At 53.9% G+C, this 19,096-nt stretch overlaps 3 protein-coding genes across 8 annotated transcripts in view; 1 reads left to right on the forward strand and 2 right to left on the reverse strand.

Moving 5' to 3' along the window:
- Nucleotides 1–26: 26 nt before the first annotated feature.
- On the forward strand, nt 27–12,617 carry TTC16 (tetratricopeptide repeat domain 16). Its single transcript, XM_081066821.1, has 14 exons — nt 27–143; nt 892–1,064; nt 1,358–1,448; nt 1,623–1,766; nt 2,852–2,952; nt 3,052–3,181; nt 5,120–5,334; nt 5,926–6,170; nt 6,442–6,583; nt 8,314–8,479; nt 9,015–9,157; nt 9,316–9,481; nt 10,854–10,938; nt 11,939–12,617. The coding sequence occupies exons 1-14, from the start codon at nt 126–128 to the stop codon at nt 12,445–12,447; spliced, it is 2,328 nt and encodes a 775-aa protein (XP_080922947.1). The 5' UTR covers nt 27–125; the 3' UTR covers nt 12,448–12,617.
- TOR2A (torsin family 2 member A) lies at nt 12,544–16,375 on the reverse strand. Of its 2 annotated transcripts, none has more exons than XM_081066822.1 (5): nt 16,173–16,375; nt 15,309–15,574; nt 14,377–14,552; nt 13,582–13,709; nt 12,544–13,335 (listed from the first exon to the last, which is right to left on the reverse strand). In XM_081066822.1, exons 1-5 carry the CDS (start codon nt 16,324–16,326, stop codon nt 13,091–13,093), a joined length of 969 nt encoding a protein of 322 aa, XP_080922948.1. In that variant the 5' UTR covers nt 16,327–16,375; the 3' UTR covers nt 12,544–13,090. The 2 variants fall into 2 exon arrangements, with proteins under 2 accessions (XP_080922948.1, XP_080922949.1); XM_081066823.1 differs by having other exon boundaries at nt 13,070–13,335; nt 13,578–13,709; nt 16,173–16,366.
- Nucleotides 16,376–17,808: 1,433 nt separating this feature from the next.
- Nucleotides 17,809–19,096, reverse strand: part of SH2D3C (SH2 domain containing 3C) — a 28,317-nt gene continuing 27,029 nt past the window's right edge. For all 5 annotated transcript variants that reach the window (XM_081066828.1, XM_081066832.1, XM_081066829.1 and 2 more), the window contains one exon: nt 17,809–18,415. In XM_081066828.1, the coding sequence (XP_080922954.1) occupies nt 18,240–18,415 (176 nt within the window). In that variant the 3' untranslated portion in view covers nt 17,809–18,239. The remainder of the gene's footprint in view (nt 18,416–19,096) is intronic.

Raw genomic sequence — 19,096 nt, forward strand, 5'->3', positions numbered from 1 at the left:
ACATCCCGGGGGCGTGGCCAGGGGGCGGAGCCTGCAGACGTCGTGGAGATGGTGCCTAGCAACGTCAAGGTTTGGGGCTGCGAGGCAGCCAACTCAGGTCTGGAGGTCCTCGTGGAAGGGGCCTCATGACAGACTCCAGAAAGGTGCGGGAGAAGGCGAAAGCACAGGCACGGCGTCGGGGCAGAAGAGACTCAGGCTGAGTTGCAGGAAAGGTGTTAAGTACCTGAGAGGCAGGACCAGTTGTACAATTCAGAGAAGTCCCAGGCCGCTGTACAGAGAACAGAGGGCTTGGGCGGGGTGGCCGGAGTCGGTGTTCTGACAGGGAGAGCATTGGCCCAGACAGGAGGGTGAGAGAAGAGGAGGGATCTAAGAGACCTTTAGGAAGTGACCCAGAGGACTTGAGGACTGATGGGGCATAGGCCTCTGGCTGGCAGAGAAGGTGGGCTCACCCAGGAGGGAAAGCTGGGGCAGAAGTCAGGTGAGGTGCTCAGTTTGGCCTGTTGGGCGTGAGGGTCCCACAGGATGTACTAGGGCCTGCAGGACCCTGGGGCCTGCAGCTTGGGGGAGGACCTGAGCTGGAGACATTAGAGTTTTGGGTGTCAGGAGCTGGAGGTTGGAGCTGAGAAGGACCAGGAGAAGAGCAGAGGGCAGTGTGAGCATGAGAAACTTGACCCCTGACCTTGACCATAGGAGAGGAAGAAACGCAGAACTGGAGACAGAGAAGTGGTCACATCCCTAACGGGAATGGGGCTGGGAATGCCATCAGACCCTAGATTGTGCCTCCTACCAGGCCTCATTTCCACTCCTCCTGTAAAATACCTGAAGAGAGTGTGTAAGTGGAGTGGGGCTCATCTCTGAGGTCTGCTGCAGCTTGCTGTCCCTTGGTTCTAGGATGCTCTGGGGCTTGACCAGGATCCCTCACAGCACATCCCAAAGCCATGGGTGTTTCCAGTCCCAAAAGAGACCGTTCAGCGCATCTTTGGGACCAGCCAGGTGTTCCAGAGCTTTGGTGATATAAGACCAACGACCACTGGGTTAACAGTGCCCCTCAAAGTCAGGGAGTAGTGAGTGACTACCTTGCCCCAGGGTTTTAGGTTCCTCCCCTGCACAGCCATCGACATGCTGTGCAGCCTTGGGCCAGTTACTCTACCTCCCTGGGCTTCAGTGAACTCAACTGTATAATAGGTCTCTTCCATCTCAGTGAATAAAAGGCCTGGATGAGCTCCAAGAATGCCAGCCTCCTCTCCCTGGATCTCTGTCTACCCCTCCTGTTTTTCTATCCACATGCCCCAGCCATATGCCCTGGGCAGGACAAAGTCAGGGCCAGCCCCTCTGCCTGTGCCCCTTGCCCCCACAGCTACCACCGAGGCCACCAGTGCTTGGAGAAAGAAGACTGGGAGCTGGCCGTGCTGTACTTCTCCCGTGCCCTCCACCTGGACTCCCAGCTGGTGAGGGGAAGGGTTTGGATGGTCATGGGCAGTCTCTGGCACACACTTCCCCTCACTGTCACACCTGCCAGGACTCTCCTCTCAGGACCACTCAGTTCCCTGATGGTAACTGAGAGTCAGACCTCAGGGTGAACTGTGGGGAGTGGACAGCAGCCTGGGTCCCCTCTCCCTCAGGAAGACATCTATGCCCAAAGAGCCGAAGCCTACATCCAGCTCTGCGACTTCTCCTCAGCCACCCAGAACCTGCGAAGGGCCTACTTCTTCCAGCCAGAGAACACCAACTACCTGGAGCGGCTCACGTTGGTGCTTTACCTGCAGGTGCCTGGAGCTGCCCTAGGCCCATGCGAGGAACCCACCTCACACCCAAGCCTTCTGGCTCTCCCTCCAGCTATGGGGGCTTTACTTGCTCCCAAGACTAGTTCTGACTCCCTGGGGACCTCCTTGTTCCTGTGTCTGTCACCCCACCTGCTGCCCGTCTCATGACCTCTCCCACCTCTGGAGTTGGTTTTTAGCACCAGGGCTGGGTAAAAGTTTGCAACATTGTCCAATAGAACTCTGCAATAATGACAATCTACTTGACACTGTCCGATCTGGTTGCCATTAGCCACATGGTACTGTTGTGGCAAGTGTGACTGAGGAACTAATTTTTAAATTGTATTTCATTTTAATGAATTTAAATTTGTATAGCCACATGAAACTGGTGGCTGTTGTACCGGACAGCACAGACCTAGAATCTAGAGGCTCTAAGCACTAAAAAGGTAATAGTATCCCCCATTTGCAATTCAAAATAAAAACTATTAAATCATAAAATACCAACAAAGTCCTGATTTTTTTCCATTTTGACAACTTCAATATCTTTAATGTAATAATTATTCAATTCTTGAAAAGAAACATTTCGGGGCACCCAAACCATGTGCTTAATCTGTTTGGGGTCCTGAGTCCCATACTGGCACTTCCTGTGTGACCTTGGGGAAGTTACTTCACCTCTCTGAGCCTCAGTTCTTTCACCTGAAAGGGGGATGCTAGTTATCACCAGTGAGCTAACGAGTTCAGGTCCTTAACACGGGGCCTGGCACGTGGAGCCCTGGTCCAGGCTGGATCCTGTTACTATTAGCTCTGCTGTTCTTGTCTCCCTCCCAGATTTTCTATTTCTCTTTGTTCCTGTGTCTCCGTATTGTCGTCTGACTCTTGTCAACTGTTTGTTCCTCACTTTCTCATGCTCTCTCCCCAGCTCTGTATTTCTCCCCATCTCTGTGTCTCTTGTCTCTTAAAGTCTCTCCAGATTTAAAGGGCTCTGTCCCTGTCTCTTGTCTCTCTCCACTGCCACCCCCATGTCGCCCCCCCCCCATGAGTGCTGCCAGGCCAGAGATGCAAGCAGAAGTGACTGCCCCTTGTGTCCCCAGGGCCAGTGCCTGTTTGAGCAATGTGCCTTTCTGGACGCCCTGAGTATCTTCTCGCAAGCCTCTGAGCTCCAGCCCGAGAAACCCCAATTCCGTTACCGATGGTGAGTGCCCCATCTGCATCCTTGCCGGCCTTTTTCTCTAGCAGCCCCTTCCTGGCCCTGTCACCTGGCAGACAGAGCACCTTTGCCCTCTGCCCTCAGCATGGCCTGTCTCCTGGCCCTCCAACGGTATCATGACTGCCTCTCACTCGTCTCCAAGGAGGTGAAGCATGGCACGACCAACGCTGATATCTACATCCTCCGGGCCAGACTCTATAACTTCTTCCAGAAGGTAGAACAGGGAGGATGAGGCAGGGGGTAGCCCTCCCCCCAAGCCTGGTTGCCCCCAGCAGGCCCCAAGATTACAGGAGGCAACTAGGCCATCAGCCAGCTCAGAAGCCACACATCACAGTGTGGTGGGGGCACTGTCCTCTATGGACAGAGGCCTGACCAGCACTGACCACTCAGTGGCCCAGTCAGGTATTTGCTCCATTGTCACTCCGCCCTGGCTCTGTGCCAGGCCTGCGCTGGCCCCTGGAAACCACAAGGTGAAAGACCTATGCCATGGCTACCCTCACAGAACTCACAGCTCAGGGGAGACATCCCTCAGCAGATAAGTACATGAAGAATGATTTCCTGAGTATATGTAGCACCACCTGAGATCCATTAGATAAGGTGGCCCCTCCTGCTGCCTTCCTTTGTATCCTTATTTGCCTCAGAGGACATTTACTGAGAACACCCCAGCTGGCACACCCCCTGGGCTGAGCATGGGGACAGATAGTCAGGGAATAGCTTAGGGGCAGAGAGACTTGAGGTCACAAAGGAGGAGGGGACTGCAGGCATGGGAGGGCATTGGACAGGGCCTTGTGAACCCAAGATGATCCTGACTTTTTCCTGGGGACATCAGGAACCTCAAAACGGTGCTCTCCAGGGCAGTGGGCTTTAGAAAGATCCGCTGGCTTCCAGGGGGAGTGTGGGCTAGAGAGTGCAAGTCTGGGGGGCCTGGGGAGGAGGCTAGGCGCCATCCAGCCAAAGAGGAGGGAGCCGGGGGGAGGATGAACCCGGGGGGGGGGGGGGAGTTCCACAGTCCTTGGAAGTCAGGATCACAGACTCACGTTCCGACGTGGCCTGGCGCCTGGGAACTGGGACAGTCGGGGGGAAGGAACAGGGGGTGGGTGAGATTGGGTGGGGGTTCCCCTCAGCTCACCAGGTAGGGCATCCTGGGGGTGGATGGAGACATGAGCCTCCCTATGCTGAGGGTTGGGCTTCTGTTTCCAACAGTGAGTCAGTGGGAGAGTCTCCTTCAAAGGTACGAGACTAGTCATTACTGATAATTATTGTTGACTGTCGGGGTTTTAGCTGTGTTCCTGCCACTTCAGCCCCTGCAATGCACATGCTAAGTAAGCACTTTTTCACATTTACCTTAAAAGCTCACAATAACCCTTAGAGTGGATACAACCTGAAGTCTTCTTTTCACAGATAAGGACACAGGCCCAGAGGGTCTGGGTTACTTGCTCAAGGACACACAGCCAGTTCTCAGTGGTGCTGCCCTTGAACCCAAGTCCACCTACTCCAAAGCCCTGCCCCTAGCCACTGCAGTCTTCCCCCTCCCGACTTCTACTCACACCTGGTGTCCACAGTATGTTCTGCTCCCTTCCAGCCAATTATCCTATAGGACACAGGGTGCATGCTAAAACTGTTTGCTGACTGACTAACAAACCTGCTCACCCAGTGAAAGGTATTTGCCTGGGAATGTTTTCCTCTCACGCCCAGGCCTGAATCTGTTCTTGGTCAGAGTTATCTTGGGCTTAAAGGTCAAGGGAGTGGGGGAGGGTGTGCTGAGAAGGTTAGGGAAGACACAACAGTCACAGTCAGGAGGCCACACCCTCCCCCACACCTCGCGTGACCATCACAGAAGTCCTCCAAGGAGGCAGTATCTGTGACCCCATTCCATGGCAGAAACCACCAAGGCTGACCTGGCTCACCTGAGGTCACACCTGGAAAAGGCCCAGAATGGATGGGGCCTGGGATGGGATCTCCCACAATGTTCCCTGCCTCCTTCAAGAGGCAGGAAGGGTGGAACAGCAAAGTGGGGGCACCAAGGATGGGTGGCGTGGTGCCAGCCTGCCCCCAGAAAGGCCCCTACAGCCTGAAGGTCTGCCGCCTCCCACTGGACAGGGTAGGGCTCAGCTTGGCCTGCACCCCTGATGTCACCCTTGGCCCCCTGCAGCCCAAACTCTGCTATCAAGACCTGCACAGTGCCTTGCTATTGGATCCCAGGCACCCACAGGCAAAGGTGCTGCTCAAGATAATGGTGGACCAGGCCCAGAAATCATGCCAAGACGCCAGGATCCTAGCCGTGCAGGGCAAGCTGCCGCATGCACTGCAGTGTATAAACTGTGCCATCGAAAACAACCCGCTGGACCCCAGCTTCTTCCTCTTCCGGTACTGGGTGCGGCGGTGCCAGTCTTGGGTCCCCTGTGTGGTCTCAGGAGAGCCCTTGAATCTCCTTAGGCCTCAGTTTCCCCATCTAGCCTCTAATAATCTTTCCCTACTCTCCACTGGGGGCGAGGCCTCATGGGAGGTGGTCTTTGCTACTGCCCCTGAAGGAATCCTGGAGCCCCAGGCCTGCTGGGCAGTTCATGGTGGGAGTATCAGCCCAGCTCAGTGGACAAGGCTTGGGGGTGAATCTGGCCCTGCCAAGGACTGACAGCGTGATTCAGGGCCATTTAATTTCCTTGGGCCTGGGTTGTCCCATATAAACAGTGGCGGTGAACCGTCTGTCCTGGTACAAAAAGGCCTTCGCCTAGAGGCTGGCATGCACCTGGCTCCCAAAAAGGAGGGAAGCTGGCTTTGAGAAAAGAATTACCAGTGACTAGCCGGTTATCTGAGTTAGCAATCCAGGCCCCACCGGCCAAACCTAGTATGTGATGGGGGAGCCCCACCACCAGCTCCGCGGGTCGGAAGGCTCAGAGCCGGCGGCACCCCGTCAGTGGTCAGTGGCAGTGCTTTGGCCCTCGTGTCCCTCCCCCATAGGGGCACCATGTACCGACGGCTCCGGGAGTTCGATGCCGCGGTGGAGGACATCCTGAAGGCGCTGGACATGCTGACCGCGCACCAGGAGGACCTGGTGCAGCAGACGCAGCGCCAGCTGCTGCTGACCTACAACGACTTTGCCGTGCACTGCTACCTGCAGGGCGCCTACCAGGAGAGCGTGCTGCTGCTCAACAAGGCCCTCAGGGACGAGCAGCGGGAGAAAAGCCTGTACATCAACCGCGGCGGTGAGTGGGGCCGGAGCCCCTCGCCTCCCTAAGGCCCGAGCTGGGCGCTTGAGGCCCCTGAAGGAGGGAGGAAGGAAGAAGGGAAAGAGGAAACATTGAAGAGTCTCTGTCCCACCGACACACGGGGAAGCACTGCCGTCGACAAACTGGCTACAGTCTAAGGAACGCTCAGAAATCAGACCGCTGGGAGGGAAAAGGTGCGCAGAAGCTCGGGGGGTGGAGCGGACTGGGCCCCCACCTCTCAGCCCCCATCTCCGTCCCTGCGCCCCAGATTGCTTCTTCCAGCTGGGCAACCTGACCTTTGCTGAGGCGGACTACCGGCAGGCTCTGGAGCTGAGCCCGCAGGACGAGGGCGCCAACCTGCGCATGGGCCTGCTGCAGGAGAAGATGGGGTTCTGCGAGCAGAAGAGCAGGTGCGCGGGCGGGGCGAGGGGCGGGGCGGGGGCGGGGCGGGGGCGGGGGCGGGGCCCGACCTGGCCGGAAGCCGTCTGCGGGGATCCCTGGGTCAAGATGCCTGAGCTCTCCCAGTTATGTTTCCTAAACACAGATTTTATTTTCCAAGTTTTCGCTAAAATTCATTCATTTTTTCCTGAATATTGTGGTAATTGTGTTTTTTATTTAAAAAAAACTTAAGTGTTCAGTAATTTATAACTCAGAATATGAAAGTTCCTTCTAATATCTACCTCCCAATGCCTCCCCCGCCCCATAAGTTTGGTAAAGGTTGTTTCCTACGCATATATTAACAATTATTGTCATTTTACAAAAGTGAGATCACTGAGTTTTGACTTGCTTTTTCACTTCCCATGGCATTACATATGGGACTACCTCATTCTCTTTTTACTGTTTGCATGGTATTCCATTCTATGCAGGTACCACAATTAATTTCTTTATACAATTCTCTATGATGAATATTTGGGCTATTTTCAGTTTTTATTATAAATAATGCAGTTATGAGCAACCAGGACATACGTTTTCATGCACTTGTACTACTATCAACACCATGGTTAGATTGCTGGAAGTTAAATTGTTGGTTTAAAGAGTGTGAAAAGTGAACATTTTAAAAGGTAATATCCAAATGTTCTCCAAAAACAGTGAACCAATTATAAACTTCTCCCAGGAAAAAGGTCTTGGTTTCCCAACCCTCCCTAGTGGAGGGTATGAAGACTATTTTTCAACTCTGTTCATCTAGTAGGAAAACAATGCTCTCTCACAGTTGACTTGGCATGTTTAAATTGCTACCGTGTTTCCCCGAAAATAAGACCTAGCCACACCATCAGCTCTAATGTGTCTTTTGGAGCAAAAATTAATATAAGACCCGTTCTTATATTATTTAAGACCCTGTCCATATTACATAAGACCGGGTCATATTATATTATATTATATTATATTATATTATATTACATTACATTAAAGACCCAGTCTTATATTAAAATAATACTCGGTCTTATATTATTTAAGACCCTGTTTTATATAAGACCCAATATTTATTATATTACATTACATTATATTATATTACATTATATTATACCGGGTCTTATATTAACATAAGCCTGGATCTTATATTAATTTTTGCTCCAAAAGACGCATTAGAACCGATGGTCTGGCTAGGTCTTATTTTTGGGGAAACATGGTATTGCAGTACAGCACCTCTTGTGTGTTTGTTGGCCTTTATGGCCTGCCCAAATCATTTGCCCATTTTGCTATTAAGTTGCTCATTTAAACAAAAGGTTTTTTTGGTTATAAGAGTTCTTTGTAGGCTAGGAGAATTAACTCATCATCTGTCTTATGTAGCAAAATATCTCTCTCCTATTTATTGTTTTTCCTTTGTGGTATTTTTGCCACTGATTACAGGATTTATTCACAAATTATTTTTTTCATTTTTAGCTGCTGAGTGTATGACATTCTCAGAAAGTCCTTCTCTAATCCAAGATCATAAAAATGTCCACTTATGTTGGGCTTTTATATTAGCATTTGAGTGTTGGGTCCATTAAGAGCATAGCTGGGAGAAGGAGAGCAGAGGGGCATGATGGTGGTGAGCAGAGACCAGCCTGATTTTCCCCAAACTCCCCCTGGGGGCCAGAAGCTGCTATGCCCCCCTGCCCCCCAGGTGGCCTAGCTCATAGCAGCCTGCTGTGTCTTGTAGGCAGTTCCAGAATGCGGAAAGCCACTTCTCAACGGCGATCCAGTACAATCCCCAGAATGCCCAGTACTACGTGCACCGTGCGAGGTGCCGGCAGCTCATGCAGAACATTTTTGGGGCCCGCCAGGACATTGCCACTGCCCTGCTCCTCAATCCTAAGCAACCGAAGGTGGGTTCCTGCTGGGCCAGGAAGGCAGGCTCCAGAGTCAGTACACCTGGCCATCTAAAGATACTCCCTGTCCCTAAAAGAAATTTGGTTTCCTAGCAAATAATAAGAGCTGCTCATGCTGGAGCATTTACTATGAGCCAGGTACTGTCCTAACCACTTCAGCTTACATCACTCTGTCTAACCATCTTCAGCACCCTACGAGACAGGTAACATTATTATAACCCCCCAACTTACAGACGAAGGGGGTAAGAGAAGCCAGGTCCTTTGCCCCAGGTCACACAGCGTAAAGGTCAGACCCTCATCTTTCTGGCTCCAGAACCCATGGCTAGACTCACCATCAGTGCTCCCTCTCTGAATAGTTCCTCTCTTGTGGTCTCCTGATAGTTCTGGGGCAAAAGGGTCCAGTCCTTTCAAAACAATTTGTAAACCCTTCCCTTTTCAGCCCTATGAAGGGACTCTGTAAGGGCAGGGCAGACCACACCCCTGCCCCCTGTCCCGGCTCACACCTGGCTCTGGTCACCCCCTTTCCTGGCAGTTGCTCCCACTGATAACCAACCTCTTCCCGGGCATGTCGGTGGAGGAGGTGCTTAGCAGCCAGATGGCCGGCCTGGCCAGGTTGCAGCTGAGTCGGGTCGTGGACGACGGCCTGCACGACAGCATCCCTAGAGGCATTGTGGGGTAAGCTCCTTGAGCAAGGGTGGCAGGGCGAGAGGGCCAATGGCTGGGGCTCATGGCTCCTCTGGCCCCCGCTGCCTCCTTGGGCCACTGTCCAGTCCTGGGGATGGTGGGGTGAGTCAGGGGGACCTACCTCGCGCTCTGGGGCCATGGCTTGCCAGGCAGCTTAGGAAGCGGGAACTAGAGCGCCAGAAGGCCCAGGCCCTGCGGCATTCCTGGAAGCTGGGACAGCCTTTGTCCGAGACCTCAGAGAAGCTGGACACCACTCCCCAGACCCTGCCGGCAGAGGCAGCACGCCCAGAGGAAGCCAAAGGCCCTGAGGAGGAGGTGAGTGGGTCACATGCTAGGGCCCGGGGCCTTTGAGGTCCAGGTGGAATGTACCCTGAGCCAGGGTTTTCCAGGCCTGGCTCTGCCAGCGCTCAGCTGTGTGACTTGGGCTGGGGCCATCTTGCTATGACATGGGGATGGTACCAGTAAGGGACACATGAGGATGTGGCCCCTCAGAGAGGCCTTCCCAAACCTTGCCCACACTCACCTTCATACATGCTGCTGTGTGCACTGGCCACTTGTGCTAGAATTTTCTTAATTCTTAAATTCATTTCTGAGAACTTTTTATTGCATGTAACATACAGAAAAGGACATAAATGAGCTGTTTGATGAATTTTCACAAGCTGAATACACCCATGACACCATTACCCAGATCCAGAGAGAACACACTCCCAGCTCCCCAAAAGCCCCTGGCTCCCCCTTTCTAGGCCCCTCCCTCAGACCAGCCCACCCCAGCAGGCCGTCCTGATTGCTAACACTGCAGAGAAACGTGCCTATTGTTCAGGGGACAGATCAGTGTGCCCTCTTGTCTCTGCTCCTTGTATCTCCATCCTGGGACTGTCCTACAATTTATTTAGCCACTCTACTGCTGATGGACGACATGTAAATTTGTGTTCAAAGGAAACTTTCCACAATTCAAGAAAATGGGATACCAGCATCCTTGGCTGTAAATGGAAAAGGCTAGCTGGACATTTTTCTAGTTCACATTAGAATACAAAAGTACAAAATGTCAGGACCCCCTGAAGTCACTGGGAGCTGGCTCCTGTGATACCCATCCCCAAGTCCCCACGTCCCCACGTCCCCACCTCCTGCCCCAAGTTCCCCACTGCCCGTGAATGGGCCAGAGGACACTAGCAGTGAAGAGCCTGGCTGTGGAGTCTACAGACCTGGATTCAAGCTCAGCTTCTCTCCTTCGCTGCGTGCCCTGGGCAAGCCACTGAGGCATTCAGAGCCGGGGTTTCGTGGTCCATGAAATGGTAATAGCAGTTCTCTCCCAGATGAAATGGGATAGGCATGGAAGGCATGGAAATCTCCTCCCTTCCTCGCTAGCCATTCCCTAGGGTACAGTACTTTGTGGTTTACACAAGCCTGTCCCACACTTGACTAATTCCGATTTTGCAGATGGGAAAAAGGAGGCCCATGCAGCCTCTGGAATACTGCCTTTCTCACAGCAGCATGCCTGTCTAGGCTGGCCACCCCCCTCCTGTCCAGTCTTAGCCTCTCCATGTCCCCAGGCAGCACTAATCCTTGAGAAGCTCTTAAGTCGGGGGAACAGCCACTGCAGGTCCCAAGGCCTGCTGGCCTTCCAGAACTACAGCCACGGGCCCAGGGCTTTCTGCAGCCTGACTGCCCAGCCTGTCTCCTGCCCTAGGAGAAGCCAGAGCCCGCTCCTAGCAAGGTGAGGTCCCTGACCAGCAGCTACCTGGACCAGACCTCTTCCAGCTCCATCTTGGGCTGTAAGTCCTGTGTTCCTGCCAGGCTTGAGTGAGCCAAAGCAGCAGAGTGGGCAGAGGTCAGGGCTCAGAGCCTCTCTGGCCTGGATGTGAATGTGGGTTCTGCTGCTTATAGCTGGGTGACTCTAAAGTGGGAGTAGAATCCCAGCTTTGCAGGAGGCGTGCTGAGCTCTCAGTGCGGTGGTGCCCAGCACAGAGCCTGGGACGCCCACTCTCACTGCAAGGCATTTCCCAGTTGCTGCCTGCTCCAGCCTCACTCCCCTCAGGCCCCTTTTTCTCTCGGCCTCCTTGGCCTCTCCCTGAAATAAGCCCACAAACCCTGTGCATGTCCAAGGGCCTTTTACCCCCAGTTCTGCTAGGCACCAGCATGGAAGGGACAAAAGTGAAACACCCAGGAATACTGCTCCGAACAGTGTCCCAAAGGCAGGTGTAAGCAGTCCAGGGGAGGGCTGAAGAGTGGCAGCCAGGCCAGGGCAGGGCCTCTGCCACACGCTGGTTACAGGCATGAATGGCCCAGTTCCTGCCCCAGGGAGCTCTTGGTCCTGAAGGTAAGAAGGCATGCACGTAAACAGATAACCAGGACAGTGCAGACGTACAGTGCAGGGCTATGGGCGCATTTAGCCCCCTTTGGGGGGTCTGAGAGGCTTTCCAGGACCTGAAGGAAGAGTAGGGGTTAGTCATGTGTGGGAGGGGTGGAGCAGGGGGCCCAGGGCCCTGCAGGCTATTGGTTGTGTCTGGAACGCAGAGGGCAAGGCGCAGCCAGTAGAGTGGAGGCCAGAGCTGGGCAAGTGGGACCCTCAGTATCTACCCCTAACATATAACCCTGGCCCACCTACGAGGCTGGGGTTGCTGAGGAGGGCTGGGCTGGCGTGATCTGGCATGCCTTCCCGTTGGCCATGCAAGGCCTCCGGGATATAGGCAAGAGTGAGGCCTAGAAGCCTCCTTTGCCGGGAGCTGCCCAGGGAAGGCAGCCTGATGGGTGCTCTCGGCACAACCTTCACAGACAGGACCTTGCCAACCTCAGAGACAGAGACATCCACTACCTGCCAGGAATACAGGAGCAGCTCGGCCTCCACTGTGGCATTCTCCGATTCCTCACTGCCGAAGACTCAATCGTCAGACTTAGGAAACAAGGAAGACCAAAGCCTGGGCTGGAAACCCAGAAAAACCAAGGCTGCCCAGGACCAGAGCTGGAGGACCACCAAAACTGAGGCCACCCAAGGCCCAAGGCAAAAGCCCAACAAGACCAAAGCCACCCAGGGCTCAAGGCAGAGGCTCAGAAAGGCCAAGCTTGCTCATGGCCGGAGCTGGGGACCCAGCAAGGCTGCTGCTATGCAAGGCCAGAGCTCGGGACTGATCCGAAGTTCTAGCAAGACCAAGACTTTCTCTGACCCAAGTTGGAGCCCCAGCAATACTGAGGCTCCCCAGAGCATAAGCCCAGGTTCCAGCAAGACGGAGGCCACCAAGGGACTGAGCCAGAACCCCAGCCCCAGCAGTGATACTGCTCTCTGAAGGGGCCACTGAGCCCCTCACTTCTTGCTGGGGATGGGAAATATTCTACCCTCACACACACTGGCACTCAGCAATTAGAAACCTCAGCCAACATTCATCTGGTCCCATGCCTAAGTTTATTGCATCTGTTCTCTTCTTTTACAAAATTAAAAACTTTAAAAACCAGGCCCAACTGGCAGCTTCAGTCCCTCCATTCATGGAGACTGAGGAGTCTCTCCTGGCTTTACAACATGGGGAGGGACATAGGGTGTGGGACGGAGGGTGGAGGTACGGTGCCAGGGCAAGGAGCCAAGGGTAAAAAGACCAAAGAGGGAGGGAGCAGCCATGAGCCACAGTCCCTGAGTTACAATTCACATTTTAAGAAGGCTCAGGCTGGAGGGCGAGGTCAAGGCTCATTGAGGTTCTGGGGTGACCAGCGGTTTCCCCTGAGGAAGGAAGCAAAGGCCAAGATGCCATAAGTTCATAGGCCGGGACCGGCCCTGGCCCTCTGCCCCATGGCCCAGCCAACACTCCTCCTCATCTTCAGTTTGTGTTCTGGGTCCCCCTCTCCAGGAGGCTTGGGACCAGGGTCCCTCTGGCAGAGGAGCCAGGGCTTTCCTGCATGGCTTGGCCAGGTAGAGGAGGGTGGATGCCCCCTGGACACTCAGAGGAAGAAGGCAATACGGGAAGCCACAGTCTTGCAGCCGTTGGAGGAAAAGAGCTGCTCATCTTCCGGGAAGAAGATGGTGCTATCCAGCACAGCCTGGATGACCTCATCGCTCGGCTCCAGGCCCAGCTGCGCCAGCTCGTTGAGCACGCAGTGCCGCACATGGTGCCGCTGCAGCGGTAGGAAGGGCACCAGGGCGTCCAGCAGATGCTCTTCCATGATGCCCGAGCGCCAGAAGCCATCTGCAGGAAGGGGCAATGGACAGAAGAGGCTGTGCTTCACAGAAGTGGGGCCTCCACCCCCAAAGGCCAGTGCCGATGCACTGCTGGCTGGAACCCCCTCAGCCACGTCCTGGGAGAAGGGCGCGGAGAGGTCATAGGACAGCCAGGAGCACCAACGCCTGGGCTGGGCAGCACCAACCAGTGGATCTGGGTATGAAGCCCCAGCCTGCTGACCTCCCCAAGGTGGGGCTCCTGAGCCAAACTCACGCTGTGGGTTGTCCAGCACAGCCCGGGAGATGACTGGTTCGAGCTCCTGGAGGCGGATCTCCTCGCGGTCCCGGTGGTTGCGCCACGCTTCCAGTGCCACCTGGTTGATCTGCTCGCCACCAGTGTTGCTAAAACCATGTGGACCCGGGCCAAGGGCCAAGACTCAGTGGGGAGCAGGATTTGGCCCTCGCTTCCCACACGCCACCTACCATACCCTGAGCTAGGGGCCCAGCCCAGTGCCAGCAGGAGCCAAACTCCATGAGAACCCCTTCCCCACTCCAGAGTTTGTGTCCACAACCATGACCCCGGGAAATTCACAGGTAGGTGCCACGTACTTTACAGTTTACAAAACAATTTTGGGTCTGTTAACTGACTTTCCCTCACCCAGCCTCTAGGAGGATGGTGGGGCATTCCTATTGCTGTTCAGAAGAGGATACAGGAGCTCAGAGAGGTGAAGTAATTTGCCTGAGGAAACAGCGAGGACTCTTAGAGGTGGGATTAGAACCCTAGGCCTGTTTTTCCCAGGCCTGTGTCCTCTTGGCCATAAAAGAGGGAAAACTCAACCCAGCAGGGCTTCTGCAAAGAAATGCTGAGGATCAGAAAGATTGAGCCCAGAATGGACACTGAGATTGTCAAAGGGGAAGTCAACCACCTTGAACGACAGTGTCACCAGTGAGACTGGGAGAGGATCTGGGAAAGCCCGAGTGGGCCCAGGGGGACCACAGGCTAAGACTAGATAGCTGAGATCTCTGACAAGTGTCTCCGCACCATGCCAGCTGCACAGCTGGGCCTCACCTGATGAAGATGAAGATGGCTTTGCGATAATTGGTCCCATACACAACCCAGGAGGAGCCCAGGAAAGGTCGCAGGACCTCCATCAGGCCTGGGGCCAGCTTGTCCATCTCATCAAAGAGGAAGAGGGAGCGGCCGCAAACAGTGAGGTTCCCCTGGACCCAGTTCTTAAGATCCTTCTGCAGGAGAGAGGCAGGAGTTTGAGGGGGACTGGAGATACTCTCCCAGCCCCAGACGTCTTCCCAAGGCAAGAACTCATCCCCTTCCCAGAAAGATATGGTCTCACAAAGAGCGTCAATCCCTTAATGGGACTGATGGCAAAACTGGTCCTGAGCAGGGCAGACACTTATCCAAGCTCAAACAGCAAGTCAGCAGAACAGGGACTCAAATCCAGGCTGGGCACCTGCCTGTTCAGGGCTCCTTCCCTGGCACCTACTGCTTTCTATAAAAGGGGGAAAGCTCCTTCCTGCTCCATGAACTTTCTCAGCAGTGCTGCCAGCTGAAACAGATCAGCATGGAAATACCTTGCAATCAGCAACAACAATCATAGTAGTAAGAGCTAATGTTTACTGAGTACTTACTCTGAGCCTCAACTGGGGGCCAAGTGCTCTACAGAGAGAAGATAATGCGGACTACCTGGCAAAGGTACGTGCTCAATAAATCATACCTCCAATTCTATCCCATGTCCCTCACAACAACCCTGGCAGGTAGGTACCATTACTGTCCCTCCACCCCAGAAATTAAAACGAGAACTCTCTGCCAGGTAAAATGGCACAATCTCAACCTCTGTTCAGGATGGGTTCTGAGGGCTGAGGCTCCAACTGGCTGTATGGCCTGGAGCAAGTGAATCCCCCTCTCTGGGCTTCAGACTCACTCCCTAGGGTATGGCACCCCGTGATGCAGGCAAATGATGGTCCAGGATACAACCAGCCTACCTTGTAGCGCTCCATGTGGCTGGGGTGGGGAAAGTGGATGACAGGGGAAAAGTGGTGCACATGGGGGCTGCGAAGGCCACCCCGGAAGAGGTAGTGTGCCAGCAGGGAGCTGACATAGGACTTGCCAGTGCCTGTCCAGCCATGCAGGGAGAGGACCAGCGGCTTGGTTGGGGCGGGGTCCTGCACGAAAGTCTTCAGTGCCTTTACCACCAGCGCTCTGGCCAAGTGCTGGCCGGCTAGGTGCTGGGCCAGGTCACATTCCAGACCTAGGGCCACAAGAAAGACAGTGTCAGAGCTGAAGACACACCCCACCACGGAAGAGGTTCAAGGGGAAAGTGATGTCTGGAACCTGGTCTAGGGATCCCTGTGGTCTGGGCGTTTTTACAGGATGTCTGCGGAAATAGAGTGGGATCAGGTCTCCGGCTGCAGGAGTCGCCTTCAGGCCCTGAGGCCGGATTCAGCTCGGCAGCGCCCACACCAGGCCGCCCTATGAATTGCGCTCAGCCCTAAGTGGGTGCGAGCGGTCAACAGGGTCTCCCCCAGGTCCCCCTGCACATCCTCAAGGCAGGCTTCTCCTTGACAGCTAGTCCACTGTGGAGGCCTAAACATCCCCCCCAAGGCCCGGCTGTCAAAGGCCTCTTGTCCATCCTGGCAGAGCTCTGTCTGAATCCCAAACAGGCATCCTTAAACCCTCGCCCCAGGCTCTCACTTCTGGCCCAGGCCCACTTCTGGCCCCGGCCGTATGGAAGCCTGGGGGTTCTGCCCCTCGGTTCTACCCTCAAGGTCCAGCCCAGGCGCAACGCCGGAGTCTGTGGGCTCCTAGGTCAGCCGAGCCCTCAGCTCACGGCTCCCGCGACTCCTCACCCTGGAAGTCGGGCCGGAAGTCACATTCGCAGAAGCTGCCAAAGTTGCAGCGCAGTGAAGTTAGGTCCCAGGCGGCGGCCGCTGCCGAGACCAGCCCGAGCAGTCCGAGGAGGAGCGAGCGCCAGGGCCGGCAGCCACGCGTGGCAGCAGCCATCCGGGTAAGGCCCGAGCTGGGTCTGGGGCTTCCAACCGCCTCTCCCGAGAACTACAGTTCCCGGCGTGCATCGCTCCGCGGCTGCCACCTCCCATTGCCTACAACTCCCGGCTCTCCTCTTGTCCCTTTCAAAGGCCCGCCCCGTCATCCCGCAGCAGGACCGGAACGTGGCCTGCAGGGGGAGCCCGCGAACCGTCCAATCCGGGACAGCTGGCCGCGTTTCCATGGCCACGGTAACTAGGGGACCATAATAGTAGCTCCGAAAGAATAATGAAAGATTATAATCACAAGGGTGACGTAACAATTGTAGCAAAAACTTGTACGGCACCTTATACCATACAAAGCGACTTTTTTATGCTCTTTTTTTCTTTAATAAGAGTGCTCACTAATAGGTTTTGGTGAGAACCTACTGTGTGCCATTAGTTTCAGATGCCTTATCTATCTTATGATACGATAACAATACCTGTCATAGAGAGAAATGGTGATATTCCAATGAGGTATACGCACATAAAGTGTTTTGGCTCAAAGTAATCAATAAATGATCATCGATAATCCATTATACATAAAACATTGTCCATTGCCTAGCAGCTACTATGTACTAAATGATTTAACAGCAATCCTAACAGATCAATTCTGTTACTGTCCCCGTTTTATTGAGGTGGAAATTGGGACGCAAGGGGTTAAGCCTCATATCCAAGGTTACCCAGCTACTAAACAATAGAACTGAACCCAGGTCTGGCTGCCACCAAACATCTAATGCACTATGTTACTCAGCCTCAGTGAAAGGATTCAGAAGGCCAAGGACCCCAGACATTTCAAATTCAGGGAACGGGCTCCCCAGGCCTCCAGCCTGATCTGGAATCGTGTTGACCCACCTTGCCTTCTTCTCCCACCTATGGAATCAGGACAACTGCCTTTATGGCCCTTTTCAAAGATCCCCTGTCCCACCCTCCCCACATACATACATACACATGATCTGGGGCCATGTTTCAAAGCCTGAAAGTAAATTAATAGTTCCCACTACCGGAGAGAGAGAAATGGAAAGAACTCCAGGTCAGGACACCCAGGTTCCAGCCTTCCTCATTCTGCTGCTGTATGTCAGAGAAAGTCCCTTCTCCAGTTTTCAGTTGTCCAGAGGGAGGTGGAATCTTAGATTTCAAAAGCTCTTCCACCCCAAACACCTGGGATCCTCGGTTGTGTTTAAGGAAACCTTAGCTGTGGTCTCCCGGGGCAGGGGATGGAGTAGGAGTGCGGCAGGCCAGTGTTTCTCCCTCTAGTTGGAATTGGCTGCTTACATCCCCCTCTGGCTGTGAGCTCCTCCAGGACAGGGACTGGGTTTCCGTATTGGCTGTAACTCTGGTGGCTCCTGGTACAATCTGGAATGTCCCAGGGACTAAATAAGTATTTGTTGAATGAAGTTTTCCACCTTTCACCTGAGAAAAGATGCTTCCTCCCCACAACTGAAACCCCTGAGAGCCAGAAGAAAGAGTCATAAAAGTTTATTATATGAAAGAAAGAGCATGGCTCTGTACATCTATTTACAGAACAGACTTATTTACAGCCAGATGGAGGCCCTGCTGTTGGTGGAGAGCAGGTGCCTGAAGAAGAGTGAGGAGGCGTGAGGAGTCTCCTGTGGCTCGAACACAGTGCACCTCAGCAGGAAGGGGAGAAGCAGAAGCTGGAGGGAGGAACAGGGCTTCCGGTTCTTCCTGAAGGGAGACTTAGTGAGCATGTAGCAGGTGGGACGGAGCCCAGAGTCCGCACAGGACCCTGGAGGTGCAAGGGAGTTCCTGGAGTTGAGCCCAGAAGATTTTTGGGCTGATCACAGTGTCCCTGGGGTGCTCTGGGGAAAGGTCTGTGCCCCTCTGTGTCCGTTGCTGCCTGCAGCTGCAGAGGGGAAGGGTCCGTGGGGGTCACAGCTCGCTGGAGCGGACGGCAGGCTCCAGTTTGTGGGACAGGGCGGTGAGAACCTTGTCGAACTTCTCATAGCGCCGGGCCTGGCTGCTGCTGGCGCCTTGGCTGCCCCAGAGGAGGCGCATCTGGAACTCCGTGCTGAACACTTCCAAGAGCTCGGGCTGGGCCTGAAACCCTGCAGAGTGGGGCACAGCGTCCACCATCCAGCTAGGGAGGCTGGCGCTCGTGCCCGAGCCACCACTTCCCTCAGGCCCCACCCCAAGGGGTAACCTCCCCCCTGCTCTGCCAGGCATTTGACAAGGTTTGTTGATGGACATGACCACACAGTTTCGCACCTAGACTTTGCCCTACTATTCGCAACATATAATTTTAAAATGACTAGAAGATTAAAATGTTAATTTGGGGGTATCTTGGGTGATTTCTCTTTTCTTTTTTGTATTTTTCTGTAAGTTTCAAAATTTTTCCTAAGAAACATATACACATTTGGTAAGTCCATGCAAAAGAAAATTTTTTTTTTCTTTCTGAAAAAGGAAGTCAGGAAAGACACCAGAATGCTCACAGCATTTACCCCCAGGTAACTGTGGGTGATATTTTAAATCTTGTGTTTGCTCAGCTATAACTTCTGATTTGTCTACAGTAAACTTTTATGACTTAAATAATGTCTAAAGCAGTAAAAGATGGATTGTCTGAAGACATTTTTCTCTGCTCCTTTCAAGAGAGGGAGTTCTACCTTTCAACTAGACTGAGAGCTCCTGGAAGGCAGGGCAGGTCTGTCTCAGCCCCAGGGCTCCAGGCCAAGCACTTTGCAAACAACTTGTAAAGTAGACCTGTTAGGATGCCCACTTCACAGATGTGA

This window comes from Rhinolophus hipposideros (genome assembly GCF_964194185.1).
Source record: "Rhinolophus hipposideros genome assembly, chromosome: 11".
In the NCBI taxonomy this organism is placed as follows: Eukaryota; Metazoa; Chordata; class Mammalia; order Chiroptera; family Rhinolophidae; genus Rhinolophus; species Rhinolophus hipposideros.

What these genes read in the sequence shown, in the direction of transcription:
- TTC16 (XM_081066821.1), top strand. An exon ending in CCCCTCAAAGTCAGGGAGTA is followed by an intron (nt 1,065 to 1,357) that starts GTGAGTGACTAC and finishes TTGCCCCCACAG; the next exon opens with CTACCACCGAGGCCACCAGT. An exon ending in TTCTGCGAGCAGAAGAGCAG is followed by an intron (nt 6,584 to 8,313) that starts GTGCGCGGGCGG and finishes TGTGTCTTGTAG; the next exon opens with GCAGTTCCAGAATGCGGAAA.
- TOR2A (XM_081066822.1), bottom strand. Translation starts at nt 16,326, where the DNA reads ATGGCTGCTGCCACGCGTGGCTGCCGGCCCTGGCGCTCGCTCCTCCTC. An exon ending in CTTCCGGCCCGACTTCCAGG is followed by an intron (nt 15,575 to 16,172) that starts GTGAGGAGTCGC and finishes TTGTGGCCCTAG; the next exon opens with GTCTGGAATGTGACCTGGCC. An exon ending in TGTGCTGGACAACCCACAGC is followed by an intron (nt 13,336 to 13,581) that starts GTGAGTTTGGCT and finishes CCCTTCCTGCAG; the next exon opens with ATGGCTTCTGGCGCTCGGGC.